Source organism: Periplaneta americana, chromosome 3 (assembly GCF_040183065.1).
Source record: "Periplaneta americana isolate PAMFEO1 chromosome 3, P.americana_PAMFEO1_priV1, whole genome shotgun sequence".
Lineage (NCBI taxonomy): Eukaryota > Metazoa > Arthropoda > Insecta > Blattodea > Blattidae > Periplaneta > Periplaneta americana.
Window position 1 is genome coordinate 51,689,669 of NC_091119.1, and position 19,605 is coordinate 51,709,273.

General features: G+C 36.9%; 1 protein-coding gene across 4 annotated transcripts in view; it reads left to right on the plus strand.

Annotated features, from left to right (window-relative positions):
• LOC138696021 (folate transporter 1-like) overlaps nucleotides 1-19,605 on the plus strand; it is a 106,975-nt gene that overhangs the window by 65,749 nt on the left and 21,621 nt on the right. For all 4 annotated transcript variants that reach the window (XM_069820498.1, XM_069820501.1, XM_069820499.1 and 1 more), the window contains exons 6-9: nucleotides 1,356-1,558; nucleotides 7,968-8,076; nucleotides 12,757-12,949; nucleotides 13,725-13,866. In XM_069820498.1, coding sequence (XP_069676599.1) covers nucleotides 1,356-1,558; nucleotides 7,968-8,076; nucleotides 12,757-12,949; nucleotides 13,725-13,866 — 647 coding nt within the window. The remainder of the gene's footprint in view (nucleotides 1-1,355; nucleotides 1,559-7,967; nucleotides 8,077-12,756; nucleotides 12,950-13,724; nucleotides 13,867-19,605) is intronic.

The window sequence follows — 19,605 nt, forward strand, 5'->3', positions numbered from 1 at the left end:
GATGTCCCGACGATAGCCATTTTAAAGGTTGCTAAGGCCTCGCTGTAAGAGACTTCAGGAACAATGCCCTTGGGTCTCTTTACAGGCTGAGTCCCTGCCGAGGGTGGAGTGGCAGTGCTAGACCTAGTCCTCTTGGGAGTCTTTGGTTCGGCTCCGCTCACAACACCAGTGGCTAGAGATGAAGGGCTTGGGTGCGCAGTGCTCCCGGCTCTCAACATCGCTTCCCTTTCCCTTCTCCTTCTCTTTCTTTCTGCCCCTGATAGCCTTTTCGAGCCCAGGTGCAGCCTGTTTATGGAAGAGGCAGTGATCCCCATCCTTTTATCCGATGTTAGATGTCTCTCAGCTGGAGAGTCTCTAACATCCTCTTTTGTTCTTGTGTCCTGCATTTTGGTCCCACAAGAACCGGGGAACTAAAGGTCACCCAACACAGAGCCCCGAATATGTTGGGAAGGCCAAGTACTGCAGGGTGTCGCCTGGTGCCCTACAGAGATCGTTAGCGACACTGATTATTTTGCTACCCCAGTGCCATTCAGCCCTCGGCACGATGCTTTCCACCTTGGCTTGGGTAGACCAACCCATACACCAAAGTGGTGCTCCAACTGGGAGTCCCACCAAGGTTCTCCAGCTGGGAGCCCCAATTGGGTTGGATTTCAGTTGGTATTTTGGTAAGCCGCTTCTTTGTCAGGTACCTCCACCGGGAACATACCAGGTTAAAAGCATATAAAGTTCTAGCAAGACCTGTCCTCATGTATGGTAGTGAGGCCTGGACTGTCTGAAACTCAGATGTTCAACACCTAACAACTGCGGAAATGAGATTTCTAAGGAGGACTGCCAGCTACAGCTTGCTTGACCACAAAAAGAATGAACTAATTACAAAACAATTGAAAATTACACCTATTTATGAACATCTCAACCACTATAGACAAAAATGGCTTAACCATGTCAATAGAATGGACCGTTCCAGACTCCCAAGACAAATTCTCCGCTATATACCACATGGAAGATGATCTTTGGGACGCCCCCTGAAAAGATGGATGGAGACCTTAACTGGCCACTAGGCCTAATACCTGCAAGGACGATGATGATGATGATGATGATGATGATGATGATGATGATATTTGGTAATATTTTACATAAACTTTGTGATGTGTTGAATTACCGATACTGTGCTACATAACATTGATAGCAAGCTGTCTGCATAACCAGAGACTGCGAGTGGCTCAACTGAGAGCTGGGCCACCACATTAAGATTTCTCTATAATCTCTTCACACAGTATAAAATGTACTTCACATTATCATTATAAGTCGCACATGACTTGTGAAGTTCAAATGTAAGTGTCATTGTTGTGTTACAGGCATGCCACTGAACTCCAGTAGAAACTCAACTAAAACAAAGTACTCTTTAAGAAATGGCCACCATTTTAGTTCCGAGAGTACAGTCAGTCGCTGGAAAAATGCTTATTATTACCTATGGAAGGACTTCACCACTGCTTACTCAAATCTTTATGTGCTCAAGTGGTCCTTCTGGTGGGCTCTTGCCACTTGTGGCTTCTTGCAGGTAAGGCTAACGAAATTATAGGTTTTTAAGTATAAAAACCGTTAATAAAATAGTTTAATACATTGATATTTACCATCATATTCTTTCTCAGTTATCTTTTGTGCTATAATGGATAGATAGATTATGAATGGAGGTTGGGACAAGCCCACTTGCACTTAGGCTACTGTTATTTTCGCATTATGCTACCTCCAAATTTCTGCATTATCAGATTACCAGGAAACAATTGGCATTCATACAGTCCTCTCTGCAGATTGAAAACTCAAAAAAGTTTCATATCCATGGTTCAAAAATTAAAACAGAAAATCAGTATCCCGAATTTAAAAGAAAACTTACAAATTAAACCAAACCCTTTAACTCTATTAAATATAGAATATAATCTAAATTTAACAGAAGAAATACTGAAATCAGAAGTAAACACTGAAATAATGAAACAATTGTCTTTAGAGACAATATTAGGTACCCTCCACAAAACTGGCTTCATTTATACACCAACGGATCCTTGATCTCCAGAGGACAAGGTGCCGGTGCAAGTGTTACATGCTGTCTCTTCTCACTTTATAGATCTCTTGGATATGGAACAACAAGTTTTGATGGAGAAATCATTGCAATAAGTGAAAGTCTCAGGAATCTTCTATGCCTTACTTACTTACAAATGGCTTTTAAGGAACCCAAAGGTTCATTGCCGCCCTCACATAAGCCCGCCATCAGTCCCTATCCTGTGCAAGATTAATCCAGTCTCTGTCATCATATTCCACCTCCCTCAAATCCATTTTAATATTATCCTCCCATCTACATCTCGGCCTCCCTAAAGGTCTTTTTCCCTCCGGTCTCCCAACTAACACTCTATATGCATTTCTGGATTCGCCCATACGTGCTACATGCCCTGCCCATCTCAAACGTCTGGATTTAATGTACCTAATTATGTCAGGTGAAGAATACAATGCGTGCAGTTCTGCGTTGTGTAACTTTCTCCATTCCCCTGTAACTTCATCCCGCTTAGCCCCAAATATTTTCCTAAGCACCTTATTCTCAAACACCCTTAACCTATGTTCCTCTCTCAGAGTGAGAGTCCAAGTTTCACAACCATACAGAAGAACCGGTAATATAACTGTTTTATAAATTCTAACTTTCAGATTTTTTGACAGCAGACTGGATGATAAAAGCTTCTCATCCGAATAATAACACGCATTTCCCATATTTATTCTGTGTTTAATTTCCTCTATGCCACATCAATAAATTTAAAAATGCAGTTATATTGTCAGGCTCCAAAGCAGCTATTCTATCAATAGTCTCTAAACACACACTTTCATCTCAAAAAGCAGAAATAACTAAAATGCTCTCTCAATATCACTCAATAAAAGAATTGTATTCCAATGGATACCATCCCATTGTGGAATTCTGGGAAACGAGAATGCGGATGCTTTAGCAAAGAAGGGCAGCATTGCTACTTACAGACCCGTTACTAAATATACGTATTACTCTGTGAAAAGATTTATTAAATCTACATACTTAGAATTCAACAAACAAAATTTGATAACACAAGCTCAAAGGAAAAAATGGAACTCTCTGCATCAAATCCACATTTAATTCCCGATTTACCACGAAAATCGTCTGTAGCTGCATTTAGATTGGCAACACCTGCATAGAATTGGAATATATCAGTCCCCTAACTGCCCATTGTGCAACTCAAACCAAGAAATGGATTCGGAACACCTCAAAATCTGTGCTTCAGTGGCTGGCCATGATAATATCTTTGAAAAATATTGGAGTGCAAGAGGTCAAATGACTTTATTGTCAAACGCCTGGCATTAGAAACCAACAACAACAACAATTTCTACATTAGGGAGAAATGGCAGGCTGATTTTTTTTTTTTTTTTTGTAGCCTTTTGTTTGGGACAAGGTTCTTTTACATGCTGTAAATCTACAACATAGGCTTTCAGCTTTACTTCCTTTCCAAAGGAAGCCATACCTAACAGCGAACCTCAGATCCAATTGCTAATGTGGTAACCACAAGCCCACCATGGACAACTTCATGCCCACATCTTTTTTACATACTCAAGACGCTGTCAGCAAAATATTTCTTGTTGGTATTGTTAGTGGAGTGCTTTACTGCTCAAAGTGACTCTTGTGCATTATTAAATAGCTTGCCATCAAGAGATTCATTTATTCATTCTGTTGTTGTTGTTTTCTAATGCCAGGTGTTTGACAATAAAGTCATTTGACCTCTTGCACTCCAATATTTTTCAAAGATATTATCATGACCAGCCACTGAAGCACAGATTTTGAGGTGTTCCGAATCCATTTCTTGGTTTGAGTTGCACAATGGGCAGTTAGGGGACTGATATATTCCAATTCTTCGCAGGTGTTTATACAAACAATCATGGCCTGTTGCCAATCTAAATGCAGCTACAGACGATTTTCGTGGTAAATCAGGAATTAACTGTGGATTTTGATGCAGAGAGTTCCATTTTTTCCCTTGGGATTGTGTTATCAAATTTTTTTTGTTGAAGTCTAAGTATGTAGATTTAATAAATCTCTTCACAGAGTAATACGTAGATTTAGTAACAGGTCTGTAAGTAGCAGTGCTGCCCTTCTTTGCTAAAGCATCCGCATTCTCGTTTCCCAGAATTCCACAATGGGATGTTATCCATGGGAATACAATTCTTTTATTGAGTGATATTAATTGAGAGATCATTTTAGTTATTTCTGCTGTTTGAGATGAAGGTGTGTGCTTAGAGACTATTGATAGAATAGCTGCTTTGGAGTCTGACAATATAACTGCATTCTTAAATTTATTGATGTGGCATAGAAGATTCATTCTAGAAAACAGGTTAAAGTCACAAGGACTAATGTCCAGCGAATACAGAGGATATTTCAATTCTTCCCATTGCCACTCAGTTCAGTTTTGGTGCTGATTGGAGCAATACTTGTGGTGGACAAAAACCAAGTACTGTAGAAGGATTTTCCTCGAGATTCTGCCATTTTTATCAGCATTACAGATTTCATTTCACCAACTCATTCGATTCCAGTATGCCTCTGAGCTTCCTTCACATGCCCACATCTCTATACATGCAGTGTTGTTATTAGTTCTATGAAAAGGGAGCAGTTAAAGCTAGTGATGGTACCGAGTACAGTCTGTACCGCTGCTTATGTCAAGTTGTAGGGGAAATCCACCCCATTCCACCCGCCGCAGCTATACTCGGTACCATCACTAGCTTTAACTGCTCTCTTTTCATAGCTCTAGTTATTATCATTAGTCTTGAGCATTTTACCAAGTATAAAAAGAGGATTTGGAATTGAACAAGTTACATCAGCTGCTTGTCTATGCGGATGACGTGAATATGTTAGGAGAAAATCCACAAACGATTAGGGATAATACGGGAATTTTACTTGAAGCAAGTAAAGAGATAGGTTTGGAAGTAAATCCCAAAAAGACAAAGTGTATGATTATGTCTCGTGACGAGAATATTGTACGAAATGGAAATATAAAAATTGGAAATTTATCCTTTGAAGAGGTGGAAAAATTGAAATACCTGGGAGCAACAGTAACAAATATAAATGATACTCGGGAGGAAATTAAACATAGAATAAATATGGGAAATGCCTGTTATTATTTGGTTGAGAAGCTTTTATCATCCAGTCTGCTGTCAAAAAATCTGAAAGAATTTATAAAACAGTTATATTACCGGTTGTTCTTTATGGTTGTGAAACTTGGACTCTCACTTTGAGAGACGAACATAGGTTAAGGGTGTTTGAGAGTAAGATGCTTAGGAAAATATTTGGGCTAAGAGGGATGAAGTTACAGGGGAATGGAGAAAGTTACACAACACAGAACTGCACGCATTGTATTCTTCACCTGACATAATTAGAAACATTAAATCCAGACGTTTGAGATGGGCAGGACATGTAGCATGTATGGGAGAATCCAGAAATGCATATAGAGTGTTAGTTAGGAGGCCAGAGGGAAAAAGACTTTTGGGGAAGCTGAGACGTAGATGGGAAGATAATATTAAAATGGATTTGATGGAGGTGGGATATGATGGTAGAGACTGATTTAATCTTGCTCAGGATAGGGACCAATGGCAGGCTTATGTGCAGGTGGCAATGAACCTCCGAGTTCCTTAAAAGCCAGTAAGTAAGTATAAAGAGAAAGTATTCTGATACTGCGAAAATTCGCTTTTGAAATTTTTGCCGGAATCCATGTTTCCAGCAACCCTGATACAGAAAAAATTATTTTGGGTATGGTGTCTGTGTACAGCGATTTCTCCTAACTTATTGGACGGATTTTTGTTCATATTCAGTATCGGATAAATGTGTGTAAAGTATATTTTTAGTAAAAATATAATCCGTTTTTATATGAAGACAAAAAAAAGCAATTTATATTCACTCAAAATCAAAGCCAATGCTTTTCTTAGTAGTATTACACAGAATAAACTGACAAATGAGACAGTGGTGTTAGTATTGATAAAAACACATTTTGCACTAGATAACATCGCAATTGAATAGCATCATTAAATAACCAATGAAGAACATTTGCGCCATTTTTAAATGCCTATTTTCATAAATAGAAAAATAACTGTTTGAAAGGATTACAATGTACATATAACTGTTTTATATACATCTTTATGGAATTAATTACATTATATTTATTTTAAACCATACAATTTATAAATCAAGTGAAATATCTTAGTTTTTGGATTAATAAAGAATTTTCTTTCTGAGCAATTCAGAAAACAAAATTTCATCTTCTTCCTTGGTTTTGTATTAAACAATTTTATTTATGCGTGTCTTTTCAAGAAAATTAACTGTGTTGTTGTTTGTTAATGCTCTGGATTTTTTATTTCTTCCATTTTCCATCTAGCATCCGAATAGTAGCCTACTTTGTTAGCGGGGTTGATGTTCTCCATTCATTATAGTGTCTGGTTGTTTGCAGATGGTGCATAGAAAATGAACTATAAAAATATTATTATTCACATCATGACTTTCGTCATCTAGTCTGCTGTCAAAAAATCTGAAAGTTAGAATTTATAAAACAGTTATATTACCACTTGTTCTGTATGGTTGTGAAACTTGGATTCTCACTTTGAGAGAGGAATGGAGATTAAGGGTGTTGAGAATAAGGTTCTTAGGAAAATATTTGGGGCTAAGAGGGATGAAATTACAGGAGAATGGAGAAAGTTACACAATGCGGAACTGCATGCATTGTATTCTTCATCTGACATAATTCTGTGGTGTTTGGGTAAAGGGAGATAAGTCATAAAAAATGAGTTCGGAGATAAATGAAAATTAAACTTGGAACCCTTATTACAAATAATTTTCTACACAAATAAAACACATCAACTGCTAGTATTCTTTGATTTTTGCACACCCACTTGTATAATTTATCTTGTGTGTTCATCTGGTGAACAAAATTCCACCTGGACGAAAAAATGACTTATACCCCTTTACCTGAACACCACAGAATTAGGAACATTAAGTCCAGACGTTTGAGATGGGCAGGGCATGTAGCAGTAGCATGTATGGGCGAATCCAGAAATGCATATACATTGTTAGTTGGGAGGCCGGAGGGAAAAAGACCTGTGTGGAGGCCGAGACGTAGATGGGAGGATAATATTAAAATGTATTTGAGGGAGGTGGGATATGATGATAGAGAGTGGATTAATCTTGCACAGGATAGGGACCGATGGTGGGCTTATGTGAGGGTGGCAATGAACCTTCAGGTTCCTTAAAAGCAATTTGTAAGTAAGTATTCACATCATGATAAAGGAACCAAATTGTTGCGAAACACGTGAAATATATAATGGAAAAAGTTTGTGTCATTTTTTATTCCAAGTAGTGTTTTGAACTCTTTATGTAAATTTGTTAATAATTTATTTCATAAAATATAATGCTTTTTTTTGTGTAAATTGAATGAACACATTATGTGATAGTATTTGTTACTTATAATGTAAACTCTTTCTCAAGTCAGATTAATGAAATATGTTACTAGTTAGTGATTTATGCAATGGAGGGGGAAAGGAGCTGGCCACCTACCCCATTATCTCATGGCTTAATTGCCTCGTGAGTGATGTCTCAACCACTCTTTGGACTGTTCACTAAATGTTCATAAATAAACTCTCCATGCATGACCATTGGAGGACAACATCCAAAACAACTATTCTGGCTGTAATTTCTTGATAATATGACTAATTGTAGGAAATTCCAAAATCTGTTTTATGTTTACCACAACAGTTTCTCTACACTTCATGTATTAAACACATGAAGTGGATACAACAGTACTGAATTAGATTACTGTAAACATTTCCTCGTTAGTTTTCTGAGTTGCTGCCATTTCTTACCAGTTTGATAAAAATGTATTGCATGATAGCCAGTACAGTTGAGTGTTGTTTCACTGTTTGTATGTTTTCAGTGTCTCAACTACATCCAGTTGATATGGCAGAATATTGTGGAAAGCAACCACCAGAATACGAACACTGACCTGTACAATGGGGTGGTGGAAGCTCTCTACACCCTCATTGGTAGGTATGTGTCTTATCATGACTGGCACTATTTAAATTGCACGAAATTTGTTTCATCCCCATTTCACTGTTTCCACATATGATTATTGTATGATATCCGATATTTTTCATATTCTCTACTGGCCTAACTGTTAAGATTTTTGCTTTTAATGACAAGACATGTATAATATGTAATTCATTGCCTTCAGTGATAGAATGATGCTTAATGGAGATGAGTTTTGATTTGGCTGAGAAAGTTTGCCTGTTCCCTTGATATGGTATTTGATAATCAGAGTGAAGGGTGGGACAAGCCCACACGCATTTAGACCACTTGATATGGGCCCATTGTCGCCCCCAGTGGTCTAGAAGTAAAGCACTCTCCTCTAGACCCAGGTTCAAACCTGACTGGGGTCGATGGATTTTTCAGTAAGCAAAAAACCAGAGTGCAAGTCCTCCAGGAGGGATTTCGAGCCCTGTATCCCTTGTCAGAGTTTTCTAGCACGGTAAAGACCTCCTAAATTAGAGTCTCTGGACTAAAATATCGTCTCTCTCGCGATCTAGTGGTATCTTAGCTGCATATTATGTAGTATTTGAGTTGATGAGATTACCACTTGTCCCTCTGTCCTCTGTCAGTAAATAAGTATAACTAAATTCCTTGTAGGTATGGAAATCTCTGCTAAGGAATATCTGTGTTCCGACTTCGAAATTATGGATTAAATGATGATATGGGCCCATAGCTCAATCTCTAAATTTTTATGTGAGTGAAAAATGGCAGAAAAATTTTGTCTGGAGACCTGTATCAGGAACACTGGATTCTTTTACATACTGTAAATCTATGACACAGGTTTTCTAGCTGTACTTTTCATCCCAGAAGAAAACATACTTAGGATTATATTGTCCTCGACTGGGTTTGAACCCACAAACCTTGAAACCAGTGGCTTGCTTGGTAAGTGCAAGTCCATCAAGAACAATGCCAGTCCGCTCTGTGAGTGATGATGTGATGATAAAACCGTGACAAGACATTCCAGTTTCTCACTTCTTCAGAAGAAAGCTGTGCATAGAGATTTTATTGTCTTCTAAATCCAAGTTTCAATTCATAGCGTTCCTGTCTTATGGCTGGTATACTATCCACTTTCATCAAGGATACATTGCTCCATTATTATTTCAATACTGCTTAAAATTGTCTTTGATTTAAAGTTACTACAAGGAGAAGTGTTGAATAAAATGATGTGCAAATTAATTTATTGAAATTACAAATGTTATCATTAGGGACCGGATTTTTATGTAATATCAAGGTGTGAAATATGTACATATTTATGTAAGAAAAATAAGCCGAATATATACCAAAATATGTAAAATCATGAAAATATTTAATATCAATATCTGGCAGGTATAGAATAGGTAAGACTCTTCAGTTGTGATTTCATAGAGCACCCAATTTTTTACCGCGCACTTGACACATTACTATTTTTCCATCTGTAGTGAAAGAAGCTTTCATCGCAATCCATGATTTTATTTTTGTTGTCAAGGTTGAAGATACAGGGGCCATTTTAGTTAGTTAAAAGCAGTAGATAAAGTTACTTGCACTTTATACTGTAAGTACTGAAACTAGAGAACTGAGTGAAATGAATGACACAACGTTTTATTGGATTAGGAGATAATAAGAGATGTGAGACATGCATTTTAGCTGCTCCCTGTAAGTACCTACTAAACCCTCAAACTATAGGCATTTACAAACTGTTGTTTGAAAAGTGACATTCCTGTCTCATTCAGAAGGGTAAGATTATTCCAGCCGAGAACCATACTTTTTAATTCGTCGAAAAATCCTATTTCCATATAGGTGTACTAAATTTAAAGTAAAGAGTCAAGCAATAACCTGAAAAGCTATTTATTTTAATCTTTCAACAACTTTCCAGTTTGTTCCTTTACTCCAGCTTCTTTTCAAAATTCGACTACTTTATTGCGGCTCATGCCAGACTTGACACGAGTTCTCCCTGGAAGGATTAGAAAGAGGGTGGGTAAGGTTGCAAATTGCATGGAAACGGCTTGTTAAGACGTGTGCAGAACAATTATAGTTCGAGACAAATCATGTCATCCTCGTCCCACTCCACTACATGAAGGCAATGCTGCTTTCTGAATGATTTTTACAATACAAGGTAGTTGTATGAGAAAGGTTGCCTTTTGTTTACTTATATTAACAGTTAGTGGTATGGGGTGAGTGCCTCTACTACTTCCTGGAACTAAAGACGTTATGTTTCGTCCCGAAATATATCCCTTCTTGGGTAGGTAAAAAGGTTTGTTAAATCTTTGTATTTCAGATTGTAAACTTGCCCAGCAGAAGTTTTTTTTTTTTTCTTTTAGAGAAGTAGAAATAAATAAAATCCCTAAATATGTAGATTTATGTAATACCAAGCCATAATATGTAATTTGGGGTAAATATGTAAAAATTTGTAGTATCAAATTTTAATATATTAATGGTAATTACAAGATCCGCAAATATTTGTTATTTATATACGGTTAGGTTGAAAGGAATATAATATGTAATTACATAAAAATCCAGTCCCTGGTTATCATATTGTAACGTTTATTCAACTTTAACCACCACACCTGTCACAATGTGACTTTCATTCTTAACAGTCATCCTACAACAATGGGTATTCCACTGTTCACAGCAACACAATAGTCGTTATTGCACTTCACACGACGACAATGACAATACACGTGTATTATTGAGAAGAACAACAATGTACTCCTAATTTCAACTGATGTTCACAAAGCACTATGTGCAGAACAAAACTGTCAGTTCTCAGTTCACAGTTCGTTCGCCTTGGCTAGTTCTTCTAGCTCACTCACTCAAGTTCACTGTACGTCGAATCCAAGCCTTCCAGATACAGTTCACTACACATCGAACCCAAGCCTCTGAATACGTTGCATTCGCCTGGATACTGCCACAGTTACGGACTCACTCAAGTTCACTGCACGTCGAACTTAGGTCCACCTTGCTGCTGTCCGAGACTTGAAGGCTGACTGAAGACTAACTAACTTACTCGCAACTCACGGTGTTATTTATTTACCACGAACATCTATAAAGTTCTGCGTCGCGAAGCCTCTGGAACCAACAACAATCAATCTCCAGATACTTCCTTACTTCCGCCCAGTCACAGTCGCTTTTCTTCCCCCTCACTCCGCACCGCGGCTAGCGTCATGGGTTCGTGTTTCCTTTTCCCCGCGCCTCCCTAGATGTGTGCGCAACTTCCTGATGCTACCAGAATCTTCTAACATGACGCCACAATATATTTAAAATAGTTTGCACCAAAAAGTGCAATTGCTCATGCTTGGGGCAATTAAGATAAGCTTCCTCCATTCCTCTTTCTCTCTATGAAATGGATTTCTTCGCTAAAGTGGAGAATCAGGTACAGCAGCTCTCAACCATGCTATTACGATGAGAGTCAATTGCAATTATGTACATGATCGCCAACATATGGACATGATGTTTACCTGCGGTTTTGTTGCCAGCAGAAATTTGTTTCTCTCTCTCTCTCTCCCTCCCTCCATCCTCCTTAATATTACAGAGATAGCACTACTGTTTGTGATAAGATTAGATAGAGTTTGATGAGGAGATATTAGTGTCAATTAGATGCACTGTTAGTGTTAAGGTTAGATAAGGTTTGATGAGGGACTATATTAGTGACAAGTGCTTTACATAAAAATTACACAAGTGAATGTTATGGTCCATTCCCCTTTGATATAATATTTTCGTTTCTAAAATTAGCCGATTTCAATGACATTCAATTGAACCACACCATATTTCTCCATTTTTCTGTGATAACATGTTATGATATCTTTGAAAACGTGAAGTTTTTTTATTGCATTAAAAATTCCCCATTATACTCTGTAAATCTTGCACTTGAATAGTTTAATGAATTCTTAAATAATATAGTCATGCATTTTACTAGCAACATTTTGATTCTCTTTTGTTTGACATGGCTCGGTATGACCTGGTGACTAGTGACAAGCATAGTCGGCTCTGCTGTACTGTCTGAATTCTGCACTTGTTCCGGATTTCTTCAAGTGATATATATTCTCGTGTAAATAGTTAACACTGTTATAACCAAAGGTCCCGGGTTCGATACCCGGCCTCGGAACAATTTTTCCCTCGAAATTATTCAAATTAACTTTACAGGGAGTTATTCCTGAAAGCTTAATTTGCATAATACACGTCACTGTACGTAACAGAAAACCACAATTTAAAGTCACACAGAGTTAGTGTGCACTCAAATGTTGGTTGCTTGACGGTTGTCAGCCCACTTTGAGGTCTCTGGATATAGAGGGAAAAATTGGATCGGTGTCGGGCAGAGTTCCCGGGTAGCTCAGTGGGAGAGCGTTGGTACATTTAACCAAAGGTCCTGGGTTCGATACCCGGTCCCGGAACAATTTTTCCTTCGAAATTATTCATATTAACTTTACAGGGAGTTATTCCTGAAAGCTTAATTTGCATTGCACTGTTATAATTGATAAAGTTTTACTATCTAAAAAGTTTCCTTACCCAACATGATTTTTTTTATCTCTTACCCAAGAATTTTTAAACGACTCTATTCACAAAGTTTCTAGGTTGTTAGATAATTTCTTAAATAGTGCTGGTTACTGCTCCTGACATGAAAAGAGGGAATTGGTGTTGACATTTTGTTCTGATTTCCACAGGAGCAGCTGCATCATTGGGGCTAGGTTGGCTACGCTTCAACTGGCAAGTGTTGGGTGAGGCCACTCTTTCAGTATGCTCTCTTATCGAAGGGGCACTGCTCATTCTATCAACAATGACAAACTCTATGATAGTTGCATACGTGCTATACATCTTATTTGGTGTTATCTACCACACCATGATAACAGTGGCCAAGTAAGTTTATTTATCAATATCTTTGTATTTCAGTAGAATATATTTTTTGATTGTACACAGTGTCACAGATACACTCCACTTCCTCCTGAGAGCACCACTTTTACTGGATTATTAGTTTTTCATATCAAGGTCACTTGCATTATTGCAGTTCCACTCCACTTGCTCCTGAGAGCACCACTTTTACTGGATTATTAGTTTTTCATATCAAGGTCACTTGCATTATTGCAGTTCCACTCCACTTGCTCCTGAGAGCACCACTTCTACTGGATTATTAGTTTTTCATATCAAGGTCACTTGCATTATTGCAGTTCCAGTCCCTTTCCCAAGGCAATATCATTCTTCATTTCTCATAATCCTTGAATGCCCTCTCTACCTTCCTTCTTCTTTCCTACCTTTATGCTGTAATATGTAACAGATTTTCAAATAAAGGCTCTCACTATATTACAATTGAAGACATTATTACAAAAACAGCCCTAGTCATTTTTAATGAAATTGAGTTAAGGACACATTTTCTACTATTTCAAATGTTTATAGACTCCAAACATGATCCATGTCAGGTGCAATAGCCACAAGGATAAACACCAGTTGTACAGAAACAGCTGACATGTGTTGTTCTATTTATTTATTTTTTTATTTTTTCCCGAAAAATAGCAATTTTGACAAGGGTTGTTTTTGTAATAATGTCTTCAATTGTAACTAACTACTTGAGAAAGATAGCCTATTCTTTTTGATCCATTACGACTATATAACCATTAAAACTGATCTATTCTTGCAGTGCAGAGGTGGCAAAGCACTTGACTGATGACAGCTATGGACTCATATTTGGAGTGAATACTTTCATCGCACTAGCACTCCAGTCCATACTGACATTGGTGGTTGTCAGTGATATGGGTCTTGGATTGGAAATTCGTCCTCAGGTCAGTTCCATTCTTTATGAACTAAAAACTAACTGATAGCAGTCACGTAGGTGCACTTGTGTACATATTGCTACCATGAGAACTATGCTACAAAAATGGTTGTCTGCTTCGCATAATCATCAGTGAATGCATTGTATATCGTACTCTTGTTAAAATGTTCTTAAAAATGTCAGGGAATCTGAGTCACCGCATTGTCCATCTGCAGTAACCTGGACACCAAATTTTTTTTTTTTTTTGCTTGGTTATTTAACGACACTGTATCAGCTACTGGGTTATTTAGCATCGATGAAACTGGTGATAGTGACATGGTATTTGCCGAGATGAGGCCGAAGATTCGCCATAGTTTACCTGACATTCGCCTTACTGTTGAGGAAAACCTCGGAAAAAACCCAACTAGATAATGAGCCCAACCAAGAATCAAACACACATCCAAGTGCAACTCTGGATCAGCAGACAAACTCTCTCGAGTTAAGTACCGATACATAAATTTTTTTAGTAATTTTAATTTGTATCCTAGGTAAATGTTAATTGTAAATATTTTGTTTTAAAACATTATGCAGTCGTAATATTCTTCGTTTTAGGATTCTAGTTAGTAATACAGATATTGTTTTGTATAGCCTAGTAATTCTCCGAAGGATTTACATATTAAATTGTAATATTTGGTAGGTAGGCCTACATAGGTTACAGTGAACTTGAAGCACATGTTTTAAAATCTTATCAAATCTTTACCAATATAAAACAGTCTTTGACGACAACCCCTTTCCAGTATTGATCAATCTTTGACTAGTTTTCTTGTAAGTATTGCATTCGGAGAAAAATTTGATCATGTACAAGCAGCATAAGAGTAAGAAAAATGTGAAAATTTTCTCCTAATGATACCTCGGTATCATAGTTGTAAGTAATCATTGACTTGCAAATGTTTATTTGGAGACTCATATTCAGGGTTGGGCAGTATTTGAAATACATTTGTATTTTGTAATTTGTAAGGATTTTCGAAAGCATTTTGTATTTTGTATTTAAATACATAACATTGATGTATTTTGTATTTCAAATACTCAAAATACTTTTTTCTTCTTCTTGTCCTTAAAGTTTTGGATTTGGATGTGAAAAGTGAACTTTTGTCTTATTTGCCTACCCATTTCAGATGTGCTAGCCATACACTTAGTTTTCTTGCCACAACTGATTTCCTTAATGCCATAACAGCATCAAGGATCCATCACCCAACATATTTGCTCAATGTTCAGCATTATGGAATGCGTGTAGGAGACCCAAATCATCAGAAATTATATCAGATGTCTTGAAATATTCATTAAAGTTTCCTTGCCCAACGCGATGGAATTCTCTTTATAACTCAATCTCTCAAATATTGCAATTCAAACATGATATAAACAGTATATGTGAAAAACTGGGATTGCCAACCTTCAAAGATGTTGAGTTTCAGTACCTTGAAGAATATTATGCAGTTCTGAAACCAACTGCCGTAGCCCTGATTTAATGCAAAATGAGAAGACGTGCTATTACGGCCAACTTTTGTCCACATTAATTTCCCTCAAAAACAGATTACATATTATGTTATCTAGCAATCTACGCCATGTATTCCAAGTAACTTCAGTCCTAATAAGTTCGCTTTCATCAAGATTTAAACCGATATTTGATCTGACCCCAGAAGTAAATTGAGCTATTTTGGCAGCTGCTTCCACCCATCATTTAAGATGGATGGCTACCTGACACTGCCTCACCAAATGCTAAGAGGATACAGAATATGTGTGTGAAATCAGCTGAGCAGTTCTCTGCTACACCTTTCGTCAGTTCAGATGATGAAGACGAAAACAATTTTTATGTTTTCAACTCAAGTACAACAGACTTTGAAATGCAAAAAGAAAAGAACTTATCTGCTGCGGAGTATGAGCTCATACAATTCGTCAATGGCAATGGGACAACCCTGTGCACTCTAGAGAATTACCCAACAGTGAAACAAGCTTTTATAAAGTATAATACAAGTTTGTGTTCCTCTGCGCCTGTAGGAAGACTGTTCTGTTTTGCAGGATTTATTCATTCACAAGCAAGGGGATCCTTATCTGATAAACTTCTTGAGAAACTGGGTTTTTTGAAAGAGAGCAGTAATTATTCATATGTAGCATAATTTCATTGCTGAGTGGGTAAAGGAAGAATGTTCAGTTATAGTGTTTAAAACTTCGAGGTAAAATACTTTTAATGTTAATATAATATTTTAGATTTTCAGTAATATTCTTATTTCTTTAGGCCTATATATTGTATCAAGTATTTGAAATACAAATGTATTTTGGTTAATTTTTTAAAAGTATTTTGTATTTGTATTCCAATACAATTTTTTGAAGTATTTTGTATTCGTATTTGAAATACTTGGATGTCAGTATTTTGCCCAGCCCTGCTCATATTATGAGGAATAGTTAGAAGTTAGAACATACTGCATCCTAATATTATAAAGTTAATTTATCTGAGTATTAAATAAAATATAAAAGTTTATTTTTATAATAACATTTTTGTGTATATAAATATGTAAGAAAGCTGCCATGACTAGAGTGCTGAACTTATAATTCTGTGTCCCGAGTTCGATCCCCAGCATACCCCCGATTATAACTTGTGTTGGGCAAGCCCGTGGTCCAGGTAACACAGGGTTTTTCTCAGGGAGCTCCGGTTTCCCTGTGGCATCCCAACAAATCTCCATCATCATCCAATCTCACTGCGGGTGTAACATAGACCAACCTCCTATGATACAATCTGGGCAATGACTCTGTCGTTAAATTGGTCTACGCCCCTGGCTTCATAGGGTGAATGATGAAAAGTCATGTACCCACCAGTAGTTAAAAAAAAAAAAAAAAATCTAAGAGTATTATTCATTTTCTTTATTTGACATTAATTTAAAATCCAGTTACGAAAAGAAAAATTAATACTTTTAAAATGTTGTTGTTGTTTCAATGCCTTGCATCTAGCAAAGAAGCCATTAGCATTCGTGCTCTCCAATACTTCTGGGCTACAGTGTCTTCTGTAGATAGTGCATTGCAGGTCTTCAAGTGGCTCTCGTTCATCTCCTCTTGACTGTTGCACAGGGGACACACTGGTGAATTTACAATTTGTAGTTTATGTGAGTGGCTTGCCAAGCAATCGTGTCCTGTAAGCAGCCTTCAAGGCTGCAACTACAGTTTTCCTTGGTGTTTGTGGGATTACTTCTGGGTTCAAGATTAGGGTGTTCCATTTTTTGTTTTCGGCATGTATTTTTGTTTCCTCAATATGAAGGTGTGAAAATTGAGAATTGATCAGGCGCTTTACTGAAGTCATTGGCAGATTTGTCGTTTTCATTTGCTGTATTGTTGTGCCGGGACCCACTGTATGTGAATTGTTTTGTTAAGATTTTGAAGTTGAACTAACATGTTGTAGCAATCCTTTATTTTGTCTGATTTTTTTGTGGTGTTTGAGCATATTGCTTGAGCATATTGCTTGAATTGCAGCTTTGGAATCTGAGAGGATTACTGCTTTATTGTACTTGTTAATTGGGAGATTCATTAATTGCTGTAGAGCTATGTGTATTACCATTATTTCTCCGTCATAGTTCGTGATGTTAAGACCTGTTGCTTGATAAAATGAGAATAGTGAACATGAGACTCCAGCTCCAGTTCGGTGGTCTTTAGAAGATCTGTCTGTAAAAATATGCAACCATTCTTTTGGGGGATATTTTGTGTTGATTGTTTCGAGGGCTAGAGCTTTCATTACATCTGTGAGTGTTTCTGATTTATTTACTTCTTCTGTTAGCTGTAAAGTGTAGTTGAGCTGTTTAAAATCTAGTGGGTTTTCTCTTATTTGGAGTTTCTCTCTGTTGTTGGAACTTTTTTTACTCCATTTGAAGTGTTCTAACCTAAGCATTTTTTCGTGTTGTATCAGCGCTTGTTCTTGTATTTTTAATATTATTGCATGATTCTGTGTTGCAGCTCGCATAGCTGCAATAAAAGAGTGAAGGCAGATTGCAAATATATACATAAAACATCTTGCTGAAAAGCAGATGTCACTGATGTGATTGCTATACACTGAACAACAAATTTTTGTTTTTCGTCTTGCTCCGAAATAAAAATATATGAATATTACTAATATGTGCGTCCTAAATCTGAATTTAAAATCCAAATTGCCCCATCATGTACCATTTTTTTGGGAAAAATGAATTGAATTTTTTATGAAAATTTTTTTTTTTTTTTTAATTTTTCACTGCTACTGGTAAAATTACAACACACTAGGAATTCAAAATGCGTTATAATACTTGAAAAATGTGTACTGGGTACAAAAATAGTGTTACATAGTATAAAACACAACAACAATGAAAACATTTCATGCCTATAATGAGATAAATCTCGGAATTTGAACTTACCATTTAAAAGAATTTTCTGGATGACTTCTGTTTATAACTAGACCCAGAACTGTCTTTTACAAGGAACCAACAATAGTCTGCAAGCATGCTGGATGGTGATCATTCCATTATATCGACTTTCCATTTCAGATTTTCTTGATGAACTCTTTTCCCATGCTCGTCGCTTACCGCTCCAAGGTTAGGAGGAAAGAAATCCAAATGAGAATGTTAAAAGTGTATTTTGAGAGACATATTACACTCCATTTTCGCATATCCACTTGACATGGTTTCCACAACAAGTTAAATGTAGTTGTCTGCCTTAGAATTTCCAAGGAAATTTGAGCAAATATCTTTGAAAGCATGCCATGTCATTTTTTCTGTAATGTAAAGGTTGTCCTCAAACAAAGAGTCGGCAATAACTTCGTGAATTTGTGGACGGATGAAAATGCCCTCTTTTAATTTACCTTCACTCAAAATAGAAAACTTTTTCTTTTAAATACAGAAAACCACACCCTTGTTTATTTATTGCATAGTCCTCACTTTGAACTGTTATGAAATTTACTGAATAGAAGGGATCAATATCTGTTTATATATTAGAAGTACAAAAGAACATGCCAACAACCATAAGAAACCGGAAATAAGTCATAAATTCATAAAATGCATTAGCCTTTGTTTTGGTTTACAACCCCCCCAACTTGCGCTAGATGTTTCCTGGGGGAGAGCATATCAAAAAGTGAAATCATAGTATATCTTAAAAATCTTACGTGTTACGTGGAAAAGAGATGTATTTTCGGATTCATTGCATACCAAACCTCTAAGGAACACATTGTTTTAAGTCAGAGCAAAATTCTTGTTATTCAGTGTAATAAGACGAATTGTAATTCATAACCTTGCTTTCTGACCAAATCTCGTATGTCATATTTCTACCAATTAAATAAATGTTGGTTGGTTGGTTGGTTGGTTTCTAATGCCAGGCATTTGACAATAAAGTCATTTGACCTCTTGCACTCCAATATTTTTCAAAGATATTATCATGGCCAGCCACTGAAGCACAGATTTTGAGGTGTTCCGAATCCATTTCTTGGTTTGAGTTGCACAATGGGCAGTTAGGGGACTAATATGCTTCTTGAATAAGGAAGATATCTACATTATTATCTGAGAGTATGCTGGCTAGTTCAGTCTTCTTGGATGATGTTATATCACCAGCATTCCATTGTAAGATGTTTAGTTGATTCTGTACCATTAAAGTAGTCCCTGCCCGGAGATCCGATTGGGGGACTATTTTACCTCCGGATAATTTTACCTTAATGGTACTCATTTCATATTGGAGTGAAAATGGCAAGTTGTAGCCGATTTAAGTGAAT